Genomic DNA, 25,119 nt, shown 5'->3' on the forward strand with positions numbered 1-25,119 from the left:
CCGCGCCGCCGCTTCAGGTGCGAAACTGAGGAGGGGGGCGTTAGGAAACTGAGGCCAGGCCAGCGGCTGGTCGTGGGGCTCTGCCCCCTCCCCGCAGTCGTTCGGCCCGCAGCCTGTCCGGCATTACCATTCGCCACCCTGTGTAGCCGGTCCTCTCCAGGAAACGCTCGGGCCTCACTTGACTGCGAAAGGGGCGGGATCTCAAACAATTCCAGCAGCTCCCATTGGCCACTTCCGTAGCGCCGCTGCCATGACAACCCGTGGGATTCGAGGGGGAACGTCCGAGCCCCGCGGCTATTGGCTGAAATGCGCAAAAGGCAGGCGGTGCCAAGTCTGGGATAGTGCGTTCCGATTGGTTGGAAGAGGAAACCGGGCCTCAGTAGGCGGGGACAGCAACCGCCAAGGGCACGTGGGAAGCGGAGGGATCCCTTGAGCTGATGGATGGCGCCCGCGAGTCGATCAATCCCTAGACTGGCACACAAAGCCTCTGCAGGCTGGATAAGCCGGGCGGGAGAACAGAAGAGGCCCAGAAGGCTGCACGCGCCGCAGCGCAAGAGGCACGGAGGCCATAGCTCACTTCATGCCCACCTCCCTCACATTTTCAACAATCTCTTTAATCTCGACGGATAAATTTATTTTTATTTGTTTACAATATTCATATATTGCTCCTCATTCAAGAATTTCAGAGCGGTAGATAAATCGAATAAAGCAGAATTAAAATACGTTTGAAAATACATTTTTAAAAGGAAGTTGCCCAGAGAGCATTTTTGGGTGGGCAGCCATTCAGCAACCTCAGTTTGAAACGATTTTGAGAAAATTATTAAGGAGACCTGGCTTGTTTTATCTTAAAAGTAGCTTCTCAGAACTCTAGGCAGGAGTAGTTGCACTAACTATAGCTGTGCAAGAAATTAGATCGTACTGATGTTTCTATTTAGGTCAACAGCAGATTACAGGATCCTCACATTGTACAGGCACTCTACGGTACACACGCCCTATTACATTCACGTCACATTAAAAAAAAAGTAGCTCAGTTCAAGTCAGATGAACTTTCTAAGAAGCTCTTTTCTTTATTAATCAGACTGTATTTCAGAACAGGAACTCAAAACAAATGCATAAGAAAGATTATGTCATTCTCATATAAGCTTTTAAGGGACACAGGAAAGTGTTCAGAAAGCACTATATATGTCAGAATTAATTTCTGCTGGTTCAAAAGGAAGGTCTCCAATTTCCACAGACTTACCACTCCAGCTGCAGCCTACACATAACATTCTATTCATATTAATTGTTCGGGGGGGGGTTCCATGCTGATGGCCAGGAGGAACTTTGTGGGGAGAGCGAAGGGGCATTATTCCCTACACGCCACCCAGAACCAAACCAAAAAACCAATTCTGGCTCCTGCTGGTTCTTATCAGCTATATTCTGCTCCCTTAGAAACATGCCACGGTACTTTCTCAATATCTGATGCGAATTGGCAGGTACTGGTGGGTAAAGAAAGCAAGGACACAATGGAAGCCAGTGATTTTCAGCTGTATTTGTCAGACACTTATCTGGAAACAAAAGCTGTTACAGTGAGCAAGCAGAAGTAAAAACAGCTATACTCTCACAACAGGAGGATTCCCTTCTTCCCCTCCCCCTCTTCAACTACACACAGTGGTTAATCTGTTCAGGAGGACATAGACAGCTTCTAACAGAAAAAGTCAAAAAAATTCTACTCCAAATTTATTCCAAGTACGTGTGTTTGTGTATCCATCTGTAATCTCTTAATAAAAAGGTGAGATCAAGAGGCTCCCCCCATGCATCGAAAGACAAATTGTTACTGCTGCAGATGGGGCATTCTACAGTGCGATTTGGGACTAAGGCTTCTTGCTTCATCTAGCCAGTGTATAAAAGCCACTGCCGAAAACAAAAGACAACCGGCACTGCAGAGATTTAAGCACGCCTCAGAGCAACAATACCTGAGCATCAACTGAGACTAATAAAGGGGTGTGTTATACCAGCCACATGTAGGAAACGTTCTCAAACAATTATCTACCGGGGATCCATGTGTAGCACAACCAAGCACAATGACATGTTTTATTTTTAACCTGCAGGCATAAAGAAGATTTGGAAAGTAACATCTTATTCAATATCTCACCCACCTAACAACCTTGCTCTCTCCAATCGCTGTACGGGTTTAGAAGCCAATAAGCCGACTCATCACAAGGAGAGTCTGAAAGGGGGGGAAATGAGTTCTGCCAAAATTGACACGGGCCCTCTTTCAACCTTTAGACACACAGTGGTCTTTCAAAAAAGCTATTTAAACTGGAGGCAGACACTGAAAAGAAAAGCCATACTTACCTGGGATTGCATTTCTGCTGAAATGAACAGAATTTAAAAGGAAAGCCTAGACAGGCATGCCAAGAGGTCAGCAGCCCAGCACGTTATTGTTTTGACAAGGAGGGACGGTGAAACTCATGTCCAATGGGCCAACCTGGGCAAACCAAAGCTTTATTTTTTATTTATTTTTAAGTCTTTGCTACAGTGGCGAGACCTGCATCTCCGTACATAATTAACATAATTCCTGAAGGAACTGCATTTGGCACCAGGTTGTGTTTTCTCCACATATTTCAGGGAGAGTTTACATATTAAACTGAATTTACGTTTTCTGCAGAGGTGTGCCATCTTGAAGTTAATTGATGAAGCTTTTTAAAAATCCTCATCTAAGCCAACACGGCACAAAAAAGCCCCCCGAGAGAAGTCAAATGTTAATGAGGCTGATGTAGTGGTTTATAAAACCCATAAAAACAGCTTCACCAGCAGAGATGCCCTTTCATTTTGTAGAGCTCAGGAAAAGTGACTTGGGGAGGAGCGACACGCACTAGCTGCAAATCTCGTCAGAGAAGACCCACTTTATGTACCAACAGGGATATCTGAAAACCAAAATATTTAAAAAAGCTCCAATTCCAAATCCATGTAGGAGGAGAAAACGCTTAACTCACAGGAAAACTGAATCAATCCATGAAATCACAATTGCCTGGCCATTTCACACCTTTCCCTGTAAAGCAGGTCCCGTAGAGACACAGCAGGGATCACACAGCTCAACTGCAAATTCTTCATGGAATACAAAGTCCCTCATCTCCCCATCATGCAGGAGATGCATCCAGCTGTGCTCTTTGATTGCTACCATAGATCACATCTGCTACTAAGTACCAGGCAGACTAAGCAGAGATGGAGTCCTTGGCTCCCCATGGCCTCTGCTCAGGAATCGGGGATATTTCCTGAAAGGTTCCTCTCATGGCTTCAGTTTTTTTAGGCAGATTCGCCACTTTCTATGGCCTTAATGATGTGGTCTGGTTTGCTGCCAGCTGCAGAGTGATCCCACATCTGAAGATAAAGCCGCTCCAGTTCCATTGTGTACTGCTTTGTGTTGAACAGGGGGCTGGATATTCTCTGCTTCCAGACCTTGCCACGTATTTTCTTTAGGCTACAAGAAGACAAATATATAATTAAACTACCATTGTCCCTGAATTCACCAGCTCGCCACCAATTTCCACTCTCCATTAAGTGACACCAGCTATACCACTCCCCAAAGGCTCCACACCATATATTCCTGATGATGTGTCACCACAAAACATCACTCTTCTCTTCAGTGATACATTTTGAGCTTACAGATGGTCCTTTATATTCCAGGAAGTTCTAAGAAAAAGGGCTGCTTAATGCTCATTACCAGGTTTCCTTTTAACTTCACACCCTTAACCCCTCTGACACACATTTACTTACTATTCTAGATCAGTTCCCAGTTTTACAGCGATGTCTTCATATTCCTGTCTACTTTTCGCAATGAGCTCGAGACAACCAAGGCAAGTGAGCTGGGAGGCAGCAACACGTGAAGCGAGAGTCTCTCCTGGAAAGAGGGGGAATATCAGTACATTTGCCACCTTGAGCAGGTTCTGCCCTAACAGGTGGCCTAAAAATAATTTCAAATAAACTAATAAATTGTGACACTCAAATCTCAAGCATATTCATTCTAGCAAGGCCTTCTTGGGTTAAGGGAAGGGTTGAAATAAATGGCACAGCCCACAACCCAAAACTTGACAACGAAGTAATTTCCCATCCCTCCTACTATCATTTACCAACAGGTTCACAACTGATCCCTTTTGAAACATGGCCAATTTTCAGCAGCCTGACTGCACCCCCACCAGACTATGTGGGAATCACTGCCATAACTCAAAGCACATCTCAGAACCCAACACCAGCACAATGGATACTCTAGCCAAGTACTCTAAAGCGACAACCTTACCTGGCATGGTAACCATTGGGGTCCCAGCCCAAAGAACATCCATCCCTGTGGTGTGGCCGTTACAAAGGGGAGTGTCTAGACAGACATCAGCCAGTTGGCCCCTCCTGACATGCTCTTCTTTCGGAGCAACTGGAGAGAAAATTATGCGGTTCTGCGGAAGGCCCATGTTCTGTGCGTACTGCTGAATATTTGGCTCTCCCACAGCTGGGAAACGCAGTAGCCACAAGACGCTGTTCGGGACACGTTTCAAGATCTACAAGCAAATCAGGAGACGGAGTGAACTTCAACGCATTCCTATGAAGGATATGCAACGAAACCGGGAGAGAGCCCTGCATCTTCCAGCCCTGTGCTTTAGGAAGGTTGTTTAAAAACAACAAGAAAAAGGAATACTTGACCAGACAGAGTGACTCACGTTTGCCCACATCTGCAGAGTGGCAGGATCGATCTTATAAAGCTGATTGAAGTTACAATACACAACAGAATCTTCTGGCAGACCATACTGGGAGCGAGTGGTGACGATAATTGTGCGTGGGACCTCCTCACCAGTTGCTGCTTTGTTATTGATCTAAAAAAGAATCAAGTTAAGAGATATAAAGCTTATCAGAATCAAAACATGGCAGCTTCACTTAACCTGGTCTTAGAGCCTTTTTAAGCACCCGAGACCACCGCAGCAGCTTTAACCTTGCCCATACCTAAGAACTGCTTTCTCCCAAAGGCTGACCCCCATTCCTGCCCTGTTCCTCAAAACAAAAACAAATGGAAGGTTCATAGCTACATGAGCTCTGCCCCTTTACTGGCTTCTAGATCATTTTTGCCAACATGACTCATTTGGATGCCTCGCTACCTCCACGGCCACTCCTCTCACCTGTGTAGTCGCTAGCCCATTGCTAATGTTGAATCCATTGATTGTTATCTGAATTTGCCCACGATTTATCATGTCAATCACAGCCTCTGCAATTGTATTCATAGGAATGACAGGCATGCTGAGACTGGCGCTGCTGTCAGCATTGTCTCCCCCGTCAGGACATTTCATCTAGAAGAAGAAGAAAAATTAATTGCAGCCATCCAAATAAGATAAGAAAGAAGCAATAGACCTCTTCAAAATAGGCAAGGCACAGTAGAAACTGAAGAGTCATCCCATTAAAAAACAATTTACGCTGCACCCCAACCTCCAGCAGGTCCCTTTGCAGTCTTCTGCTGCAAAAAGGCAATCAGGTGTTTGTATATTCTACAAGCTCCTGAAATTGTCTCACCTTAACTATTTTCACATCAGGCAGGCTGTCAAGGAATGCCTTCAGATCAATGCCATTCAAAACGATTCTGTTGTCATAAATATGCCCATTGGATTTGAAGTCAATGACTGCTTTTTTCTGAAAGAGAAAATAAATTTACGTTTGAGAATGCCAGAATTTGCGTTTTAACGTTTTCTTGTTCGGTTGTTTTCAAATTCTGTGCAAAAAATGACAGTGATTCAAAGCAGGCCTTTCCTGCTTGCTCTGCCACCAGCTTGCCAAGTACCTTCAGGTGTGGGAACATGTTAGCATGATCTCCAATGAAGAACGTATTTGGCATGTAAGCCAGTTTTTCAGAGTACTGTTCAGCCACTTCTATGGGTGAAGTTTCTTTGTCTGTGATGATATAATCCATGAATAATGCCCCGCTGGTCCCAGGATAGCCCAGCCACATTGCCTGGAAGTCAAGCAAAGCAGTATTTAGGCGCATGCAACATGTCACAGGCCTTAAGGTCACTACAAAGCTCTAATGACTACTTCAGTGAAAGACCTCATATTCAGGCATTTGTGCACACAATGGCAACCGGGCAACTGAGATCACAGTCAAGGAGAAATTTGACAAGCACTCAAGAGCTGCCAAAGAGTAGTTTTCACATGGTTAGGAATCTCTTGAGGGTTTTGTGGGAGGGGGTACTTCGCCAAGGACCTGACTATAACAACATTTTTACATCCATTAGATCAATAATCACTTATAAAAATACTGCTGTCAAGTAGATCAGAATTATCCCCATAGTGCAGGGGGGGGGGGGAGAGACGCACTGAAGAACAATAACTAGTATGTCCATAAGAGATATGAGATGTTTGCCTTTCACAGGTAGCCAATGTAAGATAGCACAATTAGCAACACAACAGAGACTGCTTTATTCCTTGGTAAGACCGTAAGTATAAATAGCTTTTCAAACGTAGAGAGATTGTGATTGGCTGGGTTCAACTAAGCAATCCCCAGGGTGCATTCTTAGGTAAACTGTATCATGTACAAGTGTGGACATTTGAACCCACTTTCGAGATCACTTCCTTTACCTGTATTGGGGCTGGTCTGAGGGCAAATAGCTCATTACGGGCTCCTTTGGTGTAACCATTCATGTTGATGAGAATGTGTATCCCATCCTGGTGGATGCGGTCAGCGGCCTTTCCATTGCATGGGACCTAAGGCACAAGAATTAGAAGCCACAGATAAAGCATCTCCTTTAAGTTTCTCTCGGCCACCCAATTAAGGTGCCACAGCAAAACCCTAGGGGTCCTTCTGACCACCTCATCTGCTGGTACAGGCATTGAAGCACCACAGCTACACTTGTCTTTATTGTCTCAAAATACAGCTTTGCAGACAGGCACCCAATTTTGCTAAGACATCTGAAGCTCAGATGTACATGCATGCACACACAGCAAGAAAGGTAGACAGGCTGTCCAAAGCACTGCTCTGCGGCCTTTAACTTGACCACATCCAGAAAGCATTTGGAACTTAGAAGAGCTGCATCCTTAGAGCCAGGAGAATTGGCCACAGTTGCCACCATGGCCTCTCTAGGTGAGAAGTATCTTCTACTGATAACTAACTCAACACTGAGGTCACTCCATGTTAACGTCAGACGTACAACAATAAGTTCCATCTCAAGCTCAAGATGACACACAGCCACTCCTATATTCAGACCAGATTCTTGATATTTGTATACAATTTCATTGTCATTTTAAGTTCACAAGTTGCTGATAACATCCAAGAGGCAAACCGAGCTTGCAACCTCATTCTTCTAAGGCAGGTAACAAACAGCCTTTAGCAAAGCTTAACAACAAATAATACTCCAAGACCTATTTGGCAAAAGGGGGAAGGGGAAAGAGAACCTCTCCCCATCTCGATTATTTAAGCCAGGAGCAAACACCGGGCAACCTATAGGAGTCCACTGAAAGAATGGAGCATTAATAAATCACACAGGCAGGCTTTGGCTACAAGACTGCCTTTCCTATTGAACTTCCCATCCAGAGCTCAGACTGCTGATGGCATATCTTAAAGAAGTCACCACTCCACTTCTAGAAAAGCATATTAAGGACGGATAGATAGATAGAAAGAAAAGAACACTCTTACCTGAGATAAATCAATAAAGTGATTTGCTTCAGCCATCACCTTTACCCGGAAATTTGTGCCATCATCAGGGCTAAGGGCATAGCAGAACACCTAGTAAAAAGCAATGGAAAAATAGAGGGTGATAAGAGTCATTTCAAGAAAGAAAGAAAGAATTTGACAGAGTGGGTCTTTCCCAATGATTTGAGAAAAGCCCAGCTTTTGAGGGCCCAGAACTGTACACTTCCAGCAAAAATAACCAAACAGTACTCATTAGCTGCCATGTTAATCATTTTGATGCATCTTACCTCAAATTTCTCAGGGTTGTGCATGCCAGGGATTGACTGCATGAGATGGGAGGTGGGATGATTCCCGAAATCGGAGCTCACATAGCCCACACGGAGTCGACCTTCACTGGCCTTCAAGTCCTTGGGATGTTCATATGGTGGCTTGTGAAGCACATTGATCTAGCAACATAATTCAGGAAGGTATTCTATCATCAATATCAGGGTCTCCCAAAACTACAGAAGCTGACATTACCTACAAACTGAAATTAATGGTGTGAAGTTTCTTTGCAGTACCTTGTCCAAACACAGGTTTCCATGTCTCTCAGCAATAGCCTTTCGGAAACCATGAGACAACGGATACAGCATGCTGTGATGAGGGTGGACAGAAGGAAGCCTGTTCTTCTCCAACTGGTCAGCAACTATGCTGACCAGCTTCTTCATTCTTTCATCATAATCGGTCCAATCACAAACTATCTGAAAGAGTAAAGCAAAACACAAAAATAGGACAAACCTTTAGCAGCAGTTGAAATAGGACAGGGTTTTGAGAATTTTGGAGCACGTTTCCCAGAGGGGCGTCTTCATGTGCTATATATAGTCACAGTCTTGAGACTTTGGACACTTTCATTAACAGATCTTGACTCGAAGACCAGCCTTGGCCTGGTTCACTCATAATGCTAGCCCATGATTTATTTAACCCATCGTTTGTTGCCCTGCCCAGTATTTGTCTGGCAGACTATCGAACAAACGGTGGTTTGTTTTCTCAATTCCTGGTTTGCTTGTATCCATCCTCATTCACCCACTCCTTCTCTGTATCACAAATACCTTTATGGCGCTGTAGCACTGGCATTTAGATTGGCTGGGTGTCTTTTTTCCTGCTCTCACCCACCGCCTCTGTAGCCTGGAGGATCAACCCATGAACAACTGACAGTTCTGTATTCACATGTAACTACAACCCAACAACAAATCATGGCTTCTCTTTTTCGGTTGTTCGCAGTTCGTTAGCACAACCGCATTCACACATCATGACAACCCAGAATTCAACAACTCATAGCAGGAGCTAGCATTATGTGAGAACTAGGCCAGTGAAAGATCCCTCCTCTTCTCACCTGCAAGCAGTGTGCCAAGTTGCAATAAGCATCAGGGAAATCGGGCTTCAGTTTCAGGGCAGTGCGATACGACGCAATGGCCTCTGGTATGTTCCCAGAATCCTAGAAAGAGAGGAATAGTTAAGCAAGGGCAGTTGACTTGCTACCTCATCCAGCATGTCTAATATGAACCCCAGACACAAAAGTACCTTGTGGATGGAAGCTAAATTACTGTGGGCATCAGCGAAGGCAGGGTTTATCTGGATGGCCCGTGTGTAGCACTGTAAAGCTCCCTGAACATCCTGCATCTCCTTCAACGTGTTCCCCATGTTGGAATAGGCATCTGCAAACGTGGGGCTGATTCTGAAATGTAGAAACGGGGTTGGGGCAGAACTCTGGTCAGAGGCTAATCAAGACTCCTGCACCCAGCAAACACACTCCATGTTTTATTTAAAAAAAAAAAGCAGGTTTTTAAATAACTGTTTAAAATCTTACCTGATGGCTTCCTTGTAATGCATGAGTGCCTCCTGCAGCTTTCCTTGTTGTTGCAAGACACTTGCTAAATTGGAATGGGCAGCTGCAAATTCTGGGAAAACCTGCAAGAAACAAACTGCTCTTAGTTCTCCCAGGGATCCCTCACTCTGAAGTAGAGATGTGAAGGCACGGAAAAACCCCGGGTTTTTTCCGAACCCTTTTTTGGTTATTTTCCGAAAAATTGAAAAAAAAAATGAAGAAAAAACGGATTACGGGATGTTTTATTTTAGCATGATGAATAGAATGTTTAAGACAAGGTGTTCAGATATTTACTTCTCCAAATGATTTCGAAAAACTGTACAGTATCAGATTATTACAATGTCTGTGCGCCAAGGACAAGCAAGTCCTAGTTTGCAAACTGAGACTACAACTCTCAAATGCAAGAGCAAGATGCATTTCTGCCTCTAGGGGCAGCACTTCCATGGAAGCAGAGACAAACTGATAGTGATAGCTATAGCTCAGAAAATGAGTCTGATTAAATTTCATGCATATTCATTGAATCTTGGTGTCCCCCCCCTTTTTTTCCTCAGTTCTTTTTATGGGAATGGGGGGCTTTACGTCTTGAACTAGCGGAGACATAAATAATTTTCTTTGTTACTAATGTTGGTGGTTTCTTCAGTTGTTGTTTTTTAAAATTGTTTTTTGCCTGCTCCTCATAAACTGGCAGAACCAAAGAGGTTCCTTACAGTTCAGGTGTTCCTAACAGTTCAGGAGCTTGTAGCTCCATTTGCTACCAAAAAAAAGTAAAAAAAAGTAAATTGTATTTGTAATAATTGTTTGAATACACTAGTTTTAATATACCAAATGTAATAATTTTATGCCAAACCAACTTGGACATAATTACATTTTATGTTCCTTAAGTAACAAAGTGACTTTCAATCTGTAAAAAGTGCTAATATTGCATTATTTCCATTTTTCCGAAAATTTCCATTTTCCCCCCAAACAAACGGGGGGGGGGGGAACGGGTTTTTTCCATCGCTTAAAAATTTCTGGGAATTTTACATCTCTACTCTGAAGAGACTTGCCCACACAACTATAGCCTAAAGGAGGTGGAGGAATCACCCCTTGCACTACTACTATACTACATAGAACTACTGGATGGAATGGCTTGCATAAATTTAGTGGCATATGGAATGCCTTTCTGGAGTGTTTTCACTATACAATATGCCCAACAACACCACTTTCTGTAAACCAACTCTATATTGTTCCCTTATCTTCCGACTATCCTGATCAAAAGCAGAAGATGAGTTTTCAATAATTCCATAGAAGCCCAGAATTGTAACAGGGACATACATTATCAAAAGCCTCCCTTCCAAATACTTAAGTAGAAATCAAAAGGATATCTGCTTTTCGGAATATAATTGTTTGTTCTTATTTGGGTTATAATTTTTTTTAACCTTTCATAGCAACAGGTCTTCCTCACAGTTGCGTTTTTTTAAAAACTGAGCTTACCTATTTTTGTACTTATGCCCAAATCTTACAGAGAATAATTCACAAGCATACCTCAAGAGCTTTACGGTACAGGCGAACAGCCTCCTCAATATTTCCTTGTTCCCGCTTGATGTTTGCCAAATTATTGAGCGAATCCGCATGAGTTGGACACAGACGAAGAGCTGTGTTGTAACACTCCTCTGCTTCGGCAACCTTTTCAATACAAAGCAGAGTTCACGCTAATATAAGAAAATCTTAAATTGCACAGCAATGGCACCAATTCATTTAACAGTCTCTGCCATGAAAAACCAATTTATTCTACCCAAGCCTCTGACAACTCACAGATTGGGAGGAGGATAGAAAGAAGGTCTGGTTTCTTACACTGCCTTTCTCCTTAAGTGCATTGGCCAGGTTGCAGTAAGCATCAGGAAAGTGTGGCTGCAGTTCAATGGCACGCTTGTATGTATCTATTGCCAAGTCAATCAGCCCCTGTTCGTAATACACACAGGCCAGGTTGCCGTGCACAACTGCATGGTTTGGACTCAGACTCAGGGCCCGTAGGTAGGCTGCAACAGCTCTAAAATAAGAGGCATTACTATTCAGGTTAATGTTCACACGGAGGAAAAGAAAACAGAGCATTTAATTTAAAAAATCGGCTGAAAAGCAGCAATTTAAGTTTTAACGCTTACACTTTAATACAACCAGAAGACACTAGTATATAAAAAACACATTTAACAAGATTGCCAAAGGAAAAACGAAGTCCCTCATATTACAGAACCAGAATTTTATTTGCAATCCTAAGCAAGTTACCTGGGAGCAAGCCCTATTTATTTATTTATTTATTTAATTACTATACCGCCCAATAGTCAAAGCTCTCTGGGCGGTTCACAAACATTGAATATAGTGGGATTTACTTCTGAGTCAACATGCACAAGACTGTGGTGACTATCATTTAGAAGCAAGGCAGCAAGTGACCTGACAAATATTTCCCTATCCGCAATCGTAGCGAGTGTGGGTAGGGAGCCAAACTGCTGGACGGAAAAGTAAAGCGTTCTGTTTGCATACCTGTCAAAGATGCGTGCCTCCTTCAAGACATTCCCCAGATTAATGTAAGCATCCAGGAAGTTTGGATCAAGGGTCACCGCCTTAGGATATTTAAGACAATACATTCATTTTGATTACTATTGTACATAACAGGTGCCTTATATTTAACTGTAAACTTTGACATGAGCTACCTCCTACTGGGTGAGCAGGGACTATCAACTGTAGAACACTAGCTGTACCAAAATGGCATTTGAGAGCTTTTATTCCTTAAGGTATTTATCCCAACTTATTCCCAGGGATAAGAGTACGTTACAAATATACATACAACCTTATGTTGAAGAGAAAGGGGAATTAGAGGAACTCTCAAACTAAATTTTAAATGGCATAAGGAATGAGCATTTTGAAGAATAGTGGCTCCCATAAAAAATCCCATCCACAAGTTCCCTTTGCAGCATGTCCTTCATCCACTTACAGGCCTCCTTCCTTCCTAACTATATCAAGTGATAAAATCCAAGTTCTTTTCAAGGATTAGAAACAATTTAGTAACGATAAGCCCTGTTTCACCATGGTCTTTATTACACATCATGTCACTGTACACCAGTTGCTGGAGAGCATGGGTGGGAGGGTGCTGTTGCACCATGTCCTGCTCGTGGGTTCCTGATCAGCAGCTGGTCGGCCACTGTGTAAACTGAATACTGGACTAGATGGACCCTTGATCTGATCCCAGCAGGGCTCTTCAAATGTCATTAAGTTCTTACTGTGCTCATGTCCTGCTGTTGGGCTTTCCAAAGGTATCTGGTTGGCCACCAGGGGAACAGAATGCTGGATTAGATGGACCTTTGGTCTGATCCAGCAGGGCTTTTATGTTAAAACATTTTTACATATGCAACACAGGATATAAAAACCCACGAAGTTACCTTTTCAAAGTGATGAATGGCAAGCCAGATTTCTCCTTGAGCATTGAACACACAGCCAAGGTTACTCCATGCTACTGCAAAATTGGGTTGAGTCTCAATTGCCTTCAAATAACAGGCCTTGGAAGGGTTAAAGATAGGTAGATACAAGGGAAGGGAATATTTGCACAAAAGAAAAGTGAGAGAAAAAATTGTTAGTATTCCTTCTCTAACCAGCCAAAAGTGATCCTGCAGTATAGGCTTGCTTGCGCCAAAACTAATGTGCTGTATACAGCTGGCTGATCCTGCGCCGGCGCAAACCCAAACCCAAGTGCAAATCCACCATTATCAGTTATGCTGACCCTTACATAACACTTTCCTGGCTATTTATTCCTTTAAAGACGTTTCAAGTTCTCCTTTTCCTTTCCCATCAGAAGTCCTGTTAAATCCATGACATACTTCAGAGACGACAAGGTTCTCTCAGTATTTTGGATAGCAAGCTGGTTAAAACCTAGCAACTATTAAGATGATCCTCAGTCCGTCTCTCTCAAGTCTACTACAGAAAGCAGAAATGCCATAGAAACGGCACATTAGAAAAGGAAAAAAGATCCAAAACCCCAGACAGGGGAAGGTTTTGTTGTTTTTACATCACCTTAACATTACCCTCAGCCTCCAAAACCTCAAATAACAAGTTTGCACAAAGGTTCAGGTCCCTGTAATGCAAGCGCAAGAAGTCGCTAGCGCACCCTAACAGCACGCCGCTGCGCTATCGCTGCAAACTGCTGCGCTTTGTTGAACGCCCCTGGAGACCGTGAACGGCCAACCAGATGGATTAATCTACCAGACAGGCTCACATGGAAACATGTGCATTAAATTTGAGTCTGAAATCTGAATGCATTGCAGCCCAATTATACTGAAAATCATATGGTATAGAGCTCAGGGAGCCACCCAGTTAGAGATGAATCATCTAGTCAACCATTCACAAGGGCTCAATCGCACGCAATGCGCATTTCCGCTGCGCAGCCTTTGCGCTACTGCAGGATCACAGCGCATCATCAGAAGAGCAGAACGCTGCAATCCAAACAAAGAAGAAAAAGGAAAAAAATGAACAACCAGGAAGAGTTAGAAGCTTTAACTATAAAGTATCTCCAATTATTTCTTTTATATCTTAAGTTACTTTTACTTTATTTCTTTGAAAGAATTGTGGCTAGGACTATAAAATATTCTCTAACATTACTTGCTTGTACATAAAATACTTAAGCTGTTTCTGAAGCCACAAGACAGAAGATTCAGGCATGGAGGCAAATGGTTTTGCTGTGGCAGTTACAAACCCGTTACCATATTTCTCATGTGAGTTTTCGGTGCGTTCCTTGCTGGAAGAGGAGGAGGAGGAGTGTGTCTGCCCTAGATCCAGGCCTCGAGCTCCCTTCAGCGAGGCACCTTACGCATGGAATAGGAGGTTTCACCCACCTGAAACCTTCTAAATACAATATCAATGGTGAAAAACCAAAAACAAGAGAGAAAATAAAACAAGATCATTAGTAAAAAGTTCAACAAAGCAATTGAAAATCTCTGGATATGTCTAACACATGGGGTTGAGGGCTGTCTGTAACATGGGAGACATGCAGAAGGGAAAGGGTTAATCAGGGCAACTGCAAACAGCAGGACTTATTGGAAGAAAGGCTCTGAAACTTGCACAAAAATTAAATTTCACATCAAATAGCAAATGTTTTGCTGGTTTGATCTTACAAATGCACTGATAGCCAAAGAAATACATTGCAATTTATTCCACGTATATGTTTATTTTTCCCTTGTTTAGTGGAGTTCTCACAAAAACGGAATAACACTTTCAAACTAGGTGTCTCCAGAGCTCTGAAATAAAGAAGTCAGCAACCTAAGGCAGGCGCAGTGTCTTGGCCTATACCAGTCACACTAAAAGCTGCAGTGAAGTGCAATTCATGTTAGCTGTCCACCTGACGGGCTGAAACTGACACGTCTTTTCAAAAAGACATTTCAAGGCCACCAACATCAATTCCCAATCTTGCAAATCTGGAGCCACACTGCCCAGGGCAGCTACTTATCGAATTTGTGCTTTGAATTTCTATTCCCAGTGCCCAGTAAATGATTCTCCTGAAAAGCAGCCTTCCTCCTCCCCCGCTAGTGCAGCCGCCAGCCAGACAGCTACACTGTTCATACACTCCACTTGGTAGCATGCGCGTGGGGCTTGAAGTGAAGGACTCGGAGGTCCTTCTGGTTCCTCCACACTCCTCACCCCTGCTGCGCAGATGCGTAAGGTGGCTTGTAACAAGACAATTTCAGGTTTTTTTGCAATCCAACTTTGATGTATGCCTTGAGTTTTGAAACCCATCCTGAAGTTCAAATTCTTGGTTGGAAACCAGACTGCTAGAAGCCACCTTTCCACTTACTGTAGCAAGTTTTTCTTTGATCAGTTCATTTTCCAAACAAACCAGCCATATCACTTAGCCTTTGGGGCAAAACAGATTGTTTGAAGGAACCCAACTGTAAACTATGACTGTTTGGTAGCCTTTCTTCCATTATAAAGATAGGGGGGAAAGGTTAAAGAATAATAAGATCTTTTTTAAAGCCATATTCACAGGGTAACATTCGATAAGGTTCTTCTCCACTTACAAGCCACAAAGGACTTTAGAAGAGCACCTGCTTCTCACAGGAATCACGAACTAAGTCACTGGCTTGGCATCAGCAGGCAAGCCTCAGTTTGGAAGGAATGTTATTTCCAGACCAGAGAATGGTGGCGCCCCTGCCAGTCACTTCACAAAATTGGATAGTCTAGTTCTGCAGCAAGACTCAGTGTTCAATTTCTCGTCTTAAATCAAGTGTTAATATGGGCATGCCATATCTTGCCCTTCAACTACTCTGGGGCAATTCAGGGCCTTCAGTTCTCAGCGGTTTCTTGGGACTCTTGCAGGTCAACGGAGAATTGAAGACTTGGTGCAAGCGTTCACATTTTCAAAAGACTGATGTTTAAAACTCATTCTACAGAACACCTACCTTGGCTTCTTCCAAGCGACCCAGGGCTTTGAGCAGATTCCCCAGGTCACTACGCACACAGTACAAGTCCTGAAAATCAAATGAATTCGGTCATTCCCAGTAGAGCCAATGGACTCTTCAAAAGGTAAACATATCTGAGCTTCTAGAGTGCTTTTCACAAGTTTAAAAATCAGCATCTTCTGTAATCTGACAGGACTAGACAATGTCATTGCAAATGTAGCAGCTAAATCAGACAGCACTTCTTGGCAGAATTTATAAGAAACACTCTAGAGACATAAAGCAATCCCCACATAGAGCCTTCACAGGATTGCCGTTTAATACATGTGGCTGTTTCATCACGGCCTTTCCTGGGCTGGCACCTGGAACAGCCTCACAGCAACTGGAAGCAGGGGAACAGGAGACACAAGTAGCAGCAGAATTGGAATGAAAGGGGAAGAGTGACATTATCGGACAGAGTAAGGATGAACAACTTAATTTAAGACACCGTATTAAATGGTCAGGGCAACAGTTTGCATAATCAAACTCAAATCAAGTAAATGGCAGAGCACAACTGTGGGCAGGTACACAGATTGTCCACTGCTGCCAACGGCTCTAAACCCGAGAGGGGAAAAAAGCACATAACTGTGCTTGCACCTCAGCCAGTGTCTGTCTCTCTCACAAGGCATCTACCTCCAGGTACCTGCCTGCATTAACACAGTACCAAACTGCCCTTTCCCCAAACTATTATGCCATCCCCAGGTAGAGTTCAACTTACAGGATTGTACTGCAGGGCAGAAACATATGCCTGCACTGCCCCTTCCATATCACCTGCAGCTACTAAAGCAGCAGCAAGATTAATGTATCCGTCAATGAAGTCTGGCTTGAGGCGCAAGGCATGCCGATAGTGTTCAATTGCTTCCTGCAGTTGCCCACGCTCCTTGTACACATTCCCCAGATTCGAGTAGGCTTCTGCCAGCAGTGGATTCTGCTTGATTGCCAAAGTGCTGAAGTGAGCAGACCTAGAGAAAATGCAAGATCATTTGAAGTTTAATCTGCTATGATATCATCAATGCAGTACCATTTGATCTGCTTGCTAAAACTTTCATGAGTAAGCAGAATTTATGGGAATGAAATAATTTAAGGTTAGAAAAAGCAGGTTGCTAATAGCAGATCATCTTGCTTGAATATAGCAGGAATGGTACAAGCACAAAGACTGTATACAACAAAAATATTTCTCAACTGATTCAAGCTAATTTTGTTTAGGCAGAGGATAACCAACTTACATTTTGAACAATCTGACTTAAGATATCATCTATTTTGATTTGGACACATTTTTGCACTTCTGAAAAAGTTACATTACTAGTTCAGGAATATTCTCCATTAAGCTTAACTTTTTCCTCTGTTCTCTGCAAGATCCATCTACATTTGCAGTCCTACTGTAAAAACCTTCCAAATAACAGAATTATAGTATTAAACTATGCCTTGCAACTACTTCTACACCTAACACAAGAACTAAGGAGTTAAAGGGTGGGGTGTTCAACATTTCTTGTTGTATTTATAATGCCATGTTGAATATAAGATAAAAATGTATTATAGGTCTCTACCCATTCTATATATATATTTAAAATAACCTTACTCAGCTAAATTTAAGCAACACAGAGACATGCTGGGAAACATCCAGCTGTTAAAAGCATTTCGTGTTATTTGCACAAGGTCAGTAATTTCATCCAGGCAGCCAAGTTCCTACGCCTGCAAGCAATATTCTAGAGCTCTCCAGCAAGGGAAAATTACCATTTTATTCCAATGCAACATTCTCATGCCTACATGCAGCCAACCTCTAAGTAGAAAGAAACTCCACTGTGTGGAGTACAGTAAAGAATCAGCCCAAATAATAATAATAATAATAATAAAAAACTAGCACTGCTTATGTCTCAATAACCTTTTCTTTCTGAGACAGAACCCTATGCAGAGGGCAAAAGGCCTCAGCCTCCTACCTGTCCAGCCTGCGACACTGGAAGTGAATAGATGAGAGCAACAGCAGCACACCAGTGTTGTCAGGCTCTTGCCGCCAAAGCTGCATGCAGTGTCTCTCAGCCGCTTCGAAGTCTCCCGCTTGATACTCCCGGTGAGCCAACTCCGCTAGCCCTTGGAAGGAAAGCATACGTTTCGTTGGTTCTGAAGAATCACCAAAACATTTAGGGGGGAAAACAAAAAGTTAGAAAATGGGAACAAAAACTGACAAACTATGGTGTACAAATTAAAAGGTGAAATGTTTTGATACAATGAAAAAAAAACCAGGGGCATTGAGTGATTTAAACACAAAAACTATTCTAGCAAAATAACATTTTTACCAGAGGCTCACCAGCTTGGTGAACTATAACCTTGTCAGGTTTGAAAGAACTTGTTACTTTCAGTCGCTGCTCTCTGTTCCCCCTTCTTAGAATACAATATACTCAAATTTAGCTAGGCAATGAGACTTGAATATAAGCACCTGAAAATCTATCTAGGGAAATTTCCAAAGCCAACATTACCTTACCTATTATTCACCAAAGACCTTATCACAATACAAGACTTGGTCTATCTTACAATCTAGGAGTAAATGTTGTCACAAAGTGTTCAATTTTTGTGAAATCAGGTGATGTAATGCAATGAACTAATAACATGGTTTCACGCAATGCAATGAAAGTAGTACAGCAAGCAAAGGTCACCTGCTGTATACACATCTCCTAGTTGTAAATCAAAGAAAGCTGTAAAACATTGTTTTCCTGCAAAATCAACACTTCTTTCTAAGCTATGCAGAAAGATTAATAAAAACCCTAATACAACTGAATTTGATAAGAGCTTCTGGAATGAAACCATTTTGCTGCAACTACCACAATTGCCAGGCCTCTGGGCAGGGAAAATGACAAAACTCAACACTTGCTGGACTAAGAACCATAAAATTACTTGCGAAAGACACCTGCTAACAAAAATGCGCTACAATGCTGAACAAATGGAACCCCCACAAAATTAACCCTGTTTAGGCCTGAGAAAACAGCACTATCCACAGGGGTCCACAAAGGCTTACTAACAGGCCACTATTTGCAATTGCCACTGGTTATGCCCATTCCCTACCCTGTATGTGTTAGCTTAGAGGATGTGGGGTTGGAAGGAGCTGAGTTCTTGCTTCATTTCAAGAGAGGTTCTGCAGAAGCCGCCCAATTCATGGTGCTTCCACCTTCAGCAAACAACTCATGGAAAATGAAAGAAGACTCAACCCACTGCCCAGCCTTCTGAAGCATCGGTAACCAATCTACTCACCAGCCCCATCCACCAATCACTAGTCAACAGCCTACACAATTTCCTCCAGATGCTGGATTGGATGCAATGGGACTGATCTATGGGGTAGGGAATCCTTTGAGCCAAGCATATGAAGGCGGGAATAACTCCCAAAAAGGACAGGCAACAGAACAAGCAGCTGACATCTAACCCCATAAGGTGTGCTGTGACCAGAGAAGTGGCACCTTGCTTTCCTGGAACAAGGAAAAAGAGAGGGAAAGTGCTGAGCCCAAATGAAGGTGCAGAGTAGACCGTGTTACTTGTAGAAAATAGAGAACTGCAAAGCAGGGTGGAGGAGAGAGAGATTAATGCCAGAGAAGAGGGCACAGAGTCAGCATGGCATAAGGCTAGAACAAGGAAGATTCAGGTTTACGTCCCCACTCAGCCATAAAGTTCACAGGATGACCTTGGGCCAGCAATTACCTTGCCACATAACCTACCCCATAGGGTTGTTGTGAGGATATAATGAGCAGGAGAACAATGTGTGCCACTCTGAACTCCTTAAAGCAGCCTCCCACAACATGGCGCCCTTCCAATGTTTTCATCTACAACTCCCATCAGCCCTAACCAGCATGATGGAATGGTCAGTGATGATGGAAGTTGCAGTCTAAAACACCTAGGAGCACCAGACTGGGAAAGGCTGCCCTAGAGGAAGGGCAGCATAAATATGAAATCAATAAATAAAAGACCCTGATTGGTCAATGAAGAATTAGGGCAGACTAGTCAATTCCCCTTTCCCAGGAAGGGATAAATTGACCGGGGAGCTGATCTGGCCCATCCCAAGGGAACTCTGTGCAACAGCCAAGGACAGCAGGTGAGTAGAGTTTAGGGTACGATCATTCACTGCCCCAGAGGTGAGGAACTCGATACAGCTTTTGCACAAAGTGCACACACAAAAATGTCCCACCACCAGTGTAAAGGGACACCTTTACACTGGATTCCTGCATTGAGCAGAGGGTTGGACTCGATGGCCTTGAAGGCCCCTTCCAACTCTGCTATTCTATGAAATACTTCCCTTTGCCCTTATCCTCTGTTACTCAAGGGAGGTGCACTTGATACCAGTGAGGGGATTTATAGGGCCTGTTCAAACAACAGGCCAAGCCATGGTTGGCTGCTAACCATTCTGCAGCAAATGGTGAGCGTTTTAAACCATGGTTATATAGCCACCCTGGTTAGGAATAGTTCACATGACATGCTGTCAAGGTTTACACGACACACTAAGCCATACTGCTTAGTTCAAAATGCTTAGCCACCATGGCTTAGCGTGTCATCTGAACAGTCATACAGTCTTGACTGCAAGTACACCCTTATCACTAAAGTGAATAATTTGTTACACATTATTTCAAAACCACCAGCTGCATTTTTTTTATTTTCACAAAAGAACCCAAGTGGTATCAGTTTTGGCTTGATGAGAAAATGAAGCCCGCAGATGGCTTCTGAAGAGGGAGGGGAGGGGGAAGGAGAAGGAGATTTAAATCTTGACCACAAACTCTGCTGTCTACGCTTGATGTAAGCTTGCACAACAACTGCTTCTCTGTAATTTTCCCTTTCAAGCTGACAGTTTATTACAAGATCAGCAAACAAACTCGGGGGATCAGGTTGAAGCTTTTGATTTTTTTATTTAAAAAATAGCTCAATTTCAACCTTAATATGCATACACTCTCATGAGTTGCAGCGTGGATACTGAAAATTTGACATCACAATATTTTTTAACTTACTTCTTTAGCTATTTCATTTTAATGTCTTGCCAGCTCCCCAGAGCCTTTGTGATATTCCACTTTTACAGATGGACACTGGGATGGAGAGCCACTTGCTCCACACACATTTGAGCCCACAACAATGACATGGTTTTACTGGAAATGTTTGAAGTAGGAGACTGTTTGGATTATGTGCGATGTTAATTTTAATTACATCCTCTCCCACCCCCTTTTATAAATAGACTCTCTGCCAACATTAGTGTGAGTTTTAATATATATGCTTGCTTATAGTTACCTTAAAAATGCCTTTGAACTGCCCAATCTGAACATTATTGTATCCATTTGTTATGTTACTAATTGGTCCTATGACAATACATTTTTAGAAGTGGGAATTTCATCAGGGAAATACAGTAGCAGAAAAATTTGCAACCCACTTCACCAGTCCACAACGGAGGTAGAAAATTATCACAAGCATCGTAAATCCAAGTTCAACTCCCTCAACACATTAATCTTGTGAAATTAACATAGGAAGATTTCTTTAACTGAGATTATACCGTCTGAATTTCTTGAAGCATGATAAAATGGGTACAGGTTATATTTTCCTTTTTAAAAAAAGTTAAATTAAATATCTGCAGTAGATGCTTCCACAGCTAAACAATAGCTTTGTTTAAATAAGCTATTGTCTTCATAATCTAGTTTGCATTTAAGACATCTTCTAAGTATACTAACATGTAATTAACAATATTTTTACTCAGTTGATATAGTTTAAAATCATCCAATGAGATTACATGAGGGCACACAAGGGCTCTGGTACAGCTTTGGGGGTAGAAAATGAGCTAAGAAATATGAATACAATTTATTCCATTTCTATACCACCCAAGCCTCAGAGTAACTTATTTCAATAAACCAGCAGTCCTCAGGCCAAGCAATACACCCTCACCTCAGCACACACAAAAGAATTCTGTAGATTCAATTAGAACCATGTTAGGGAAATAGCAACAATCCAATCAGTATGTGCAGGTTTATGAAAAGGTCCATGCCTGGTTATCACAAGCTCCCAAGTCTGCCTGAGAGCTCCCTTATTGGTTTATCTACTGGCCACATAGTGCTGAAGGCTGGGTCCATCTCCTTGCAGTATCAGCAGGCCTGAAATTCAGCTAAGCCAAATACCCTCCTCCTGGGCCTAACAAACAGCTGCTGCCCTGTGTCAGATGGGGGTGCTAATCCTTTGCAGTACAAAACGTGGGTTCACTCATTTTGTTATGAGAGAGGATGTAAAGTTTGGAGAACAGGAACCCTTAAAACATGTGCTTCTTTCCAAGTAATGAAATGCCCACTTAGCGTATGTCACTGGGTTAGGGCCCTTTCCATCTCAAGATAATTATAGCCTCTTCAGAAAGCTACACTGTCAATTGCTTCCATCAGTAACAGCCTGCACAGATCAGTGGAAAAACACTGTCCAGCAGGATTCTGGTATATCCTCTCTGCCCTCCCACCAATGACTTCACTGAAGTTGCCCAATTTAAGAGTATGTTAGAAAATTTCCTATGAAAGAGAAGCAGTACAGCAATAACACTCTTTGCCTCCAGACATAATTTATAGGAGTGTCTCAATTTGGGGAGGGGGGGAACCCATTACTCAATTGTACTCATACACCCTATCCAGGAAACCGGACAGTTATGTCCACCTAGTTACAACAACATCCCCACCCACACAACCCCTTTCTCCAGTGCAACTTCCATTTCTAGGTTCAGCTGGATTCATAAGGAACTTGCAATCTTATTTCATGTTGGGAGAACTTCAACCCCAAGGAGTGGGGAGCAGAGCTCTGTGGTAGAGCACATGTTTTGCATACAGAAAGTCCTAGGTTTGATTCCCAGCATCTCCAGGCAGGCCTGGAACATTTTCTGTCAGAAACCCTGGAGCGCTGCTGCAGGTCAAGTGTAGACAATACTGAGTTAGACGGACCAAGGGCTTGACTCTGTATAAGGCAGAATCTTTACAGGATTCTGTCCGGTGTAAACTTATCATCTCTACTTTAAATTTGTAGCATGGCTTTAAAAGAGCAGTTACAAGGGGACTGTTCTGCTCATCTTCTAGGATGACCTCACTAATTCTCCCTTACAGATCTTTGTCTTCCCTTGGTCTAGTAGGGCAGGGCATGGCATACTGGGACTGGGGCTTCAGGAGGTGGACCTCAAAGGTCCCAAAACATAAGCCTCTCCACACCCAATCCACCAATGAACTACCTTGTATCAAGTCAACGTTGGATCATTTAACCCAGGACTGACCACTGTGTGCACAGAGTACTGGACTAGATGGCCTCTTGGTCTAATCCAGCTCTTCTTATGCTCTTACTATACTATTTCTGTTATTTTCTAAATGTCACGCATGTGCTTTACCGTTAAAGCAGGAGAGACCATCCTACTCCACGAGGTCCCCATCTGCTGACTAACAATGCCTCTCCAGGATCCCAGGCGCGGGGTTTTCCCCACGGGTGTTTTTAACTGGAAAAAGATGCGGGGGTTTGAAGCTTTGACCCCTCTACCTGCAAAGCGGGTGCTCGGCCACCACGTTAGGCGCCCGCCCCTCAATCGAGGCCACACACACCGCCTCTCTAACCCACTCCTGGCCCGCGCGCTCTGTGTTAACTCGTAGGATGATGTACTGCCGTCCTAAAGGGGCTGTTGCACGTGTACATCCAAGCGAGTCTTCCAAGGGGCATCTCCCGGGGTAGATAGACCTCGATGTTACTACTAGGGAGATTTGCCAACCGGGATGCTTCTAAACCGGGGGGGGGTCGCACACGGGACCGTCCCGCCACGTGCTCTAACCCCCGAGGCGCCCCCGCTAACATCCACCCCGGGGGGAAGCCCAACACTGGGACCTCAGGCGCACCTTGCGCTCTTCAGGACTCTCTCGGCTGGCGATGCCGGGCATGGAGCCGCGGCGCACGCCATGCACACCCACAAGCCCTTTCAAAACACAGCGGCGCCGAGGCCACTGGCCCATCCAAGCCTCGGCAGCAGCGAGACCCTTTTCCCAGCTCCATTGTATTGTTAAGCGCCCACGTTTTAATCGAGGGAGGGGGCGCGCGGCAGGTGCTCCGAGCAGCAGCGCCGCACACGAGGAAAGGCGCCGGGAACGCGCGGCGCGCTCCCGATTCTTGGCTGCGCGCGGCCTCGCTCCACGGATCCCCCCCCTCTCTTTCTCTCCTCCACGCCCCGCCAGGGCTGAGGCCCAGGCTCGCGAAAAGCCGGGAGCGGGAACCTTAAGCAGTCAAGAGGCGCCTAGCCGACAGGTACCTGTGCTGTCGGCTACGTTCCCCACAGACGACGCCGCCATGGCTCCGGCTGCTCCTCCCGCAGGTAACGCCGGACTGTGACTGACTCGCTCCGCTCGCGTCAGGCGGCGGCTCCCGAAATGGCGGCTGAGGGAGCGGAAGGAGATGTAAGGCTGGGCGGGGTGCCGCCGCCGGAACTTCTTTCCTCCTCCCGCGAAGTAGTCCCTGCGCCTCAGGAGGAAGAATTGCGCTTCTACTTCCGGCGAGAGGCGGCCGGAGAGGTGCTTGAAGCGCGCACTCCTCCGCTCTGATCCCTGGCCCACGGGCTCCAAATACAAGCTGTTGTCTACGGGAGATACAAGTCACAGCGACGATTCGATGTAGTCGTCCGCCCTGCGGCCGCCACTGCGACACATTGGCGCAGTACGCATGCGCCGTTGAGAATCCAGTTTTTCTCTCTCGTTTTCCTCCCCGCCTCGGCTACATCCGGGGCTCTGCGATGGCCGACGGGAAGGAAAAGGGCGGGAATTCGACTGCGGCAGGGCTTGGGGAGCCCCGCCCTCGCTCCCAGGGAGCAGAAATTTCCACAGCAGGGCGGGGGAGGATTGCGAAATCTCCTCACGCGCCGCTTAAAATGGCTCCTCCCATAACAGAAGCACCAGCCCTTGTTGAAGATGGCTGCCAAGGTGCAGGGAGGAAAAATACAAAGTGTGTGTTGTCGTTTTTTAAAAAAGTTGATGGCCTTAGACCCAGAAGGAAAATTTTCAGGCTCTCTACGACCTTTCCCCTCACAATCAGCTTTGCAAATAAATCTAAAGTTACTAGTCCACAAGCATTCTGACTAAGGAGCCTGCCTGCCTGCCGCCCCATTCATCACACAGGGCATGCTCCCTTTGTATCTATGTAATAATAATGCA

General features: G+C 44.1%; 1 protein-coding gene across 4 annotated transcripts; it reads right to left on the minus strand.

Annotated features, from left to right (window-relative positions):
• Nucleotides 1-1,511: 1,511 nt before the first annotated feature.
• On the minus strand, nt 1,512-24,559 carry OGT (O-linked N-acetylglucosamine (GlcNAc) transferase). Of its 4 annotated transcripts, none has more exons than XM_063141860.1 (22): nt 24,225-24,559; nt 17,899-18,049; nt 16,680-16,923; nt 15,926-15,994; nt 12,920-13,036; nt 12,024-12,103; nt 11,301-11,535; nt 11,031-11,171; nt 9,489-9,589; nt 9,203-9,356; nt 9,015-9,116; nt 8,203-8,382; nt 7,930-8,088; nt 7,646-7,735; nt 6,592-6,717; nt 5,798-5,968; nt 5,533-5,649; nt 5,145-5,312; nt 4,692-4,844; nt 4,280-4,532; nt 3,760-3,883; nt 1,512-3,463 (listed from the first exon to the last, which is right to left on the minus strand). In XM_063141860.1, exons 1-22 carry the CDS (start codon nt 24,262-24,264, stop codon nt 3,289-3,291), a joined length of 3,150 nt encoding a protein of 1,049 aa, XP_062997930.1. In that variant the 5' UTR covers nt 24,265-24,559; the 3' UTR covers nt 1,512-3,288. The 4 variants fall into 4 exon arrangements, with proteins under 4 accessions (XP_062997930.1, XP_062997929.1, XP_062997931.1 ...); XM_063141859.1 differs by having other exon boundaries at nt 17,899-18,079; XM_063141861.1 differs by having other exon boundaries at nt 11,340-11,535; nt 17,899-18,079; nt 24,225-24,392.
• Nucleotides 24,560-25,119: the final 560 nt, after the last annotated feature.

The sequence above is a fragment of the Elgaria multicarinata genome, chromosome 15 (assembly GCF_023053635.1).
Source record: "Elgaria multicarinata webbii isolate HBS135686 ecotype San Diego chromosome 15, rElgMul1.1.pri, whole genome shotgun sequence".
In the NCBI taxonomy this organism is placed as follows: Eukaryota; Metazoa; Chordata; class Lepidosauria; order Squamata; family Anguidae; genus Elgaria; species Elgaria multicarinata.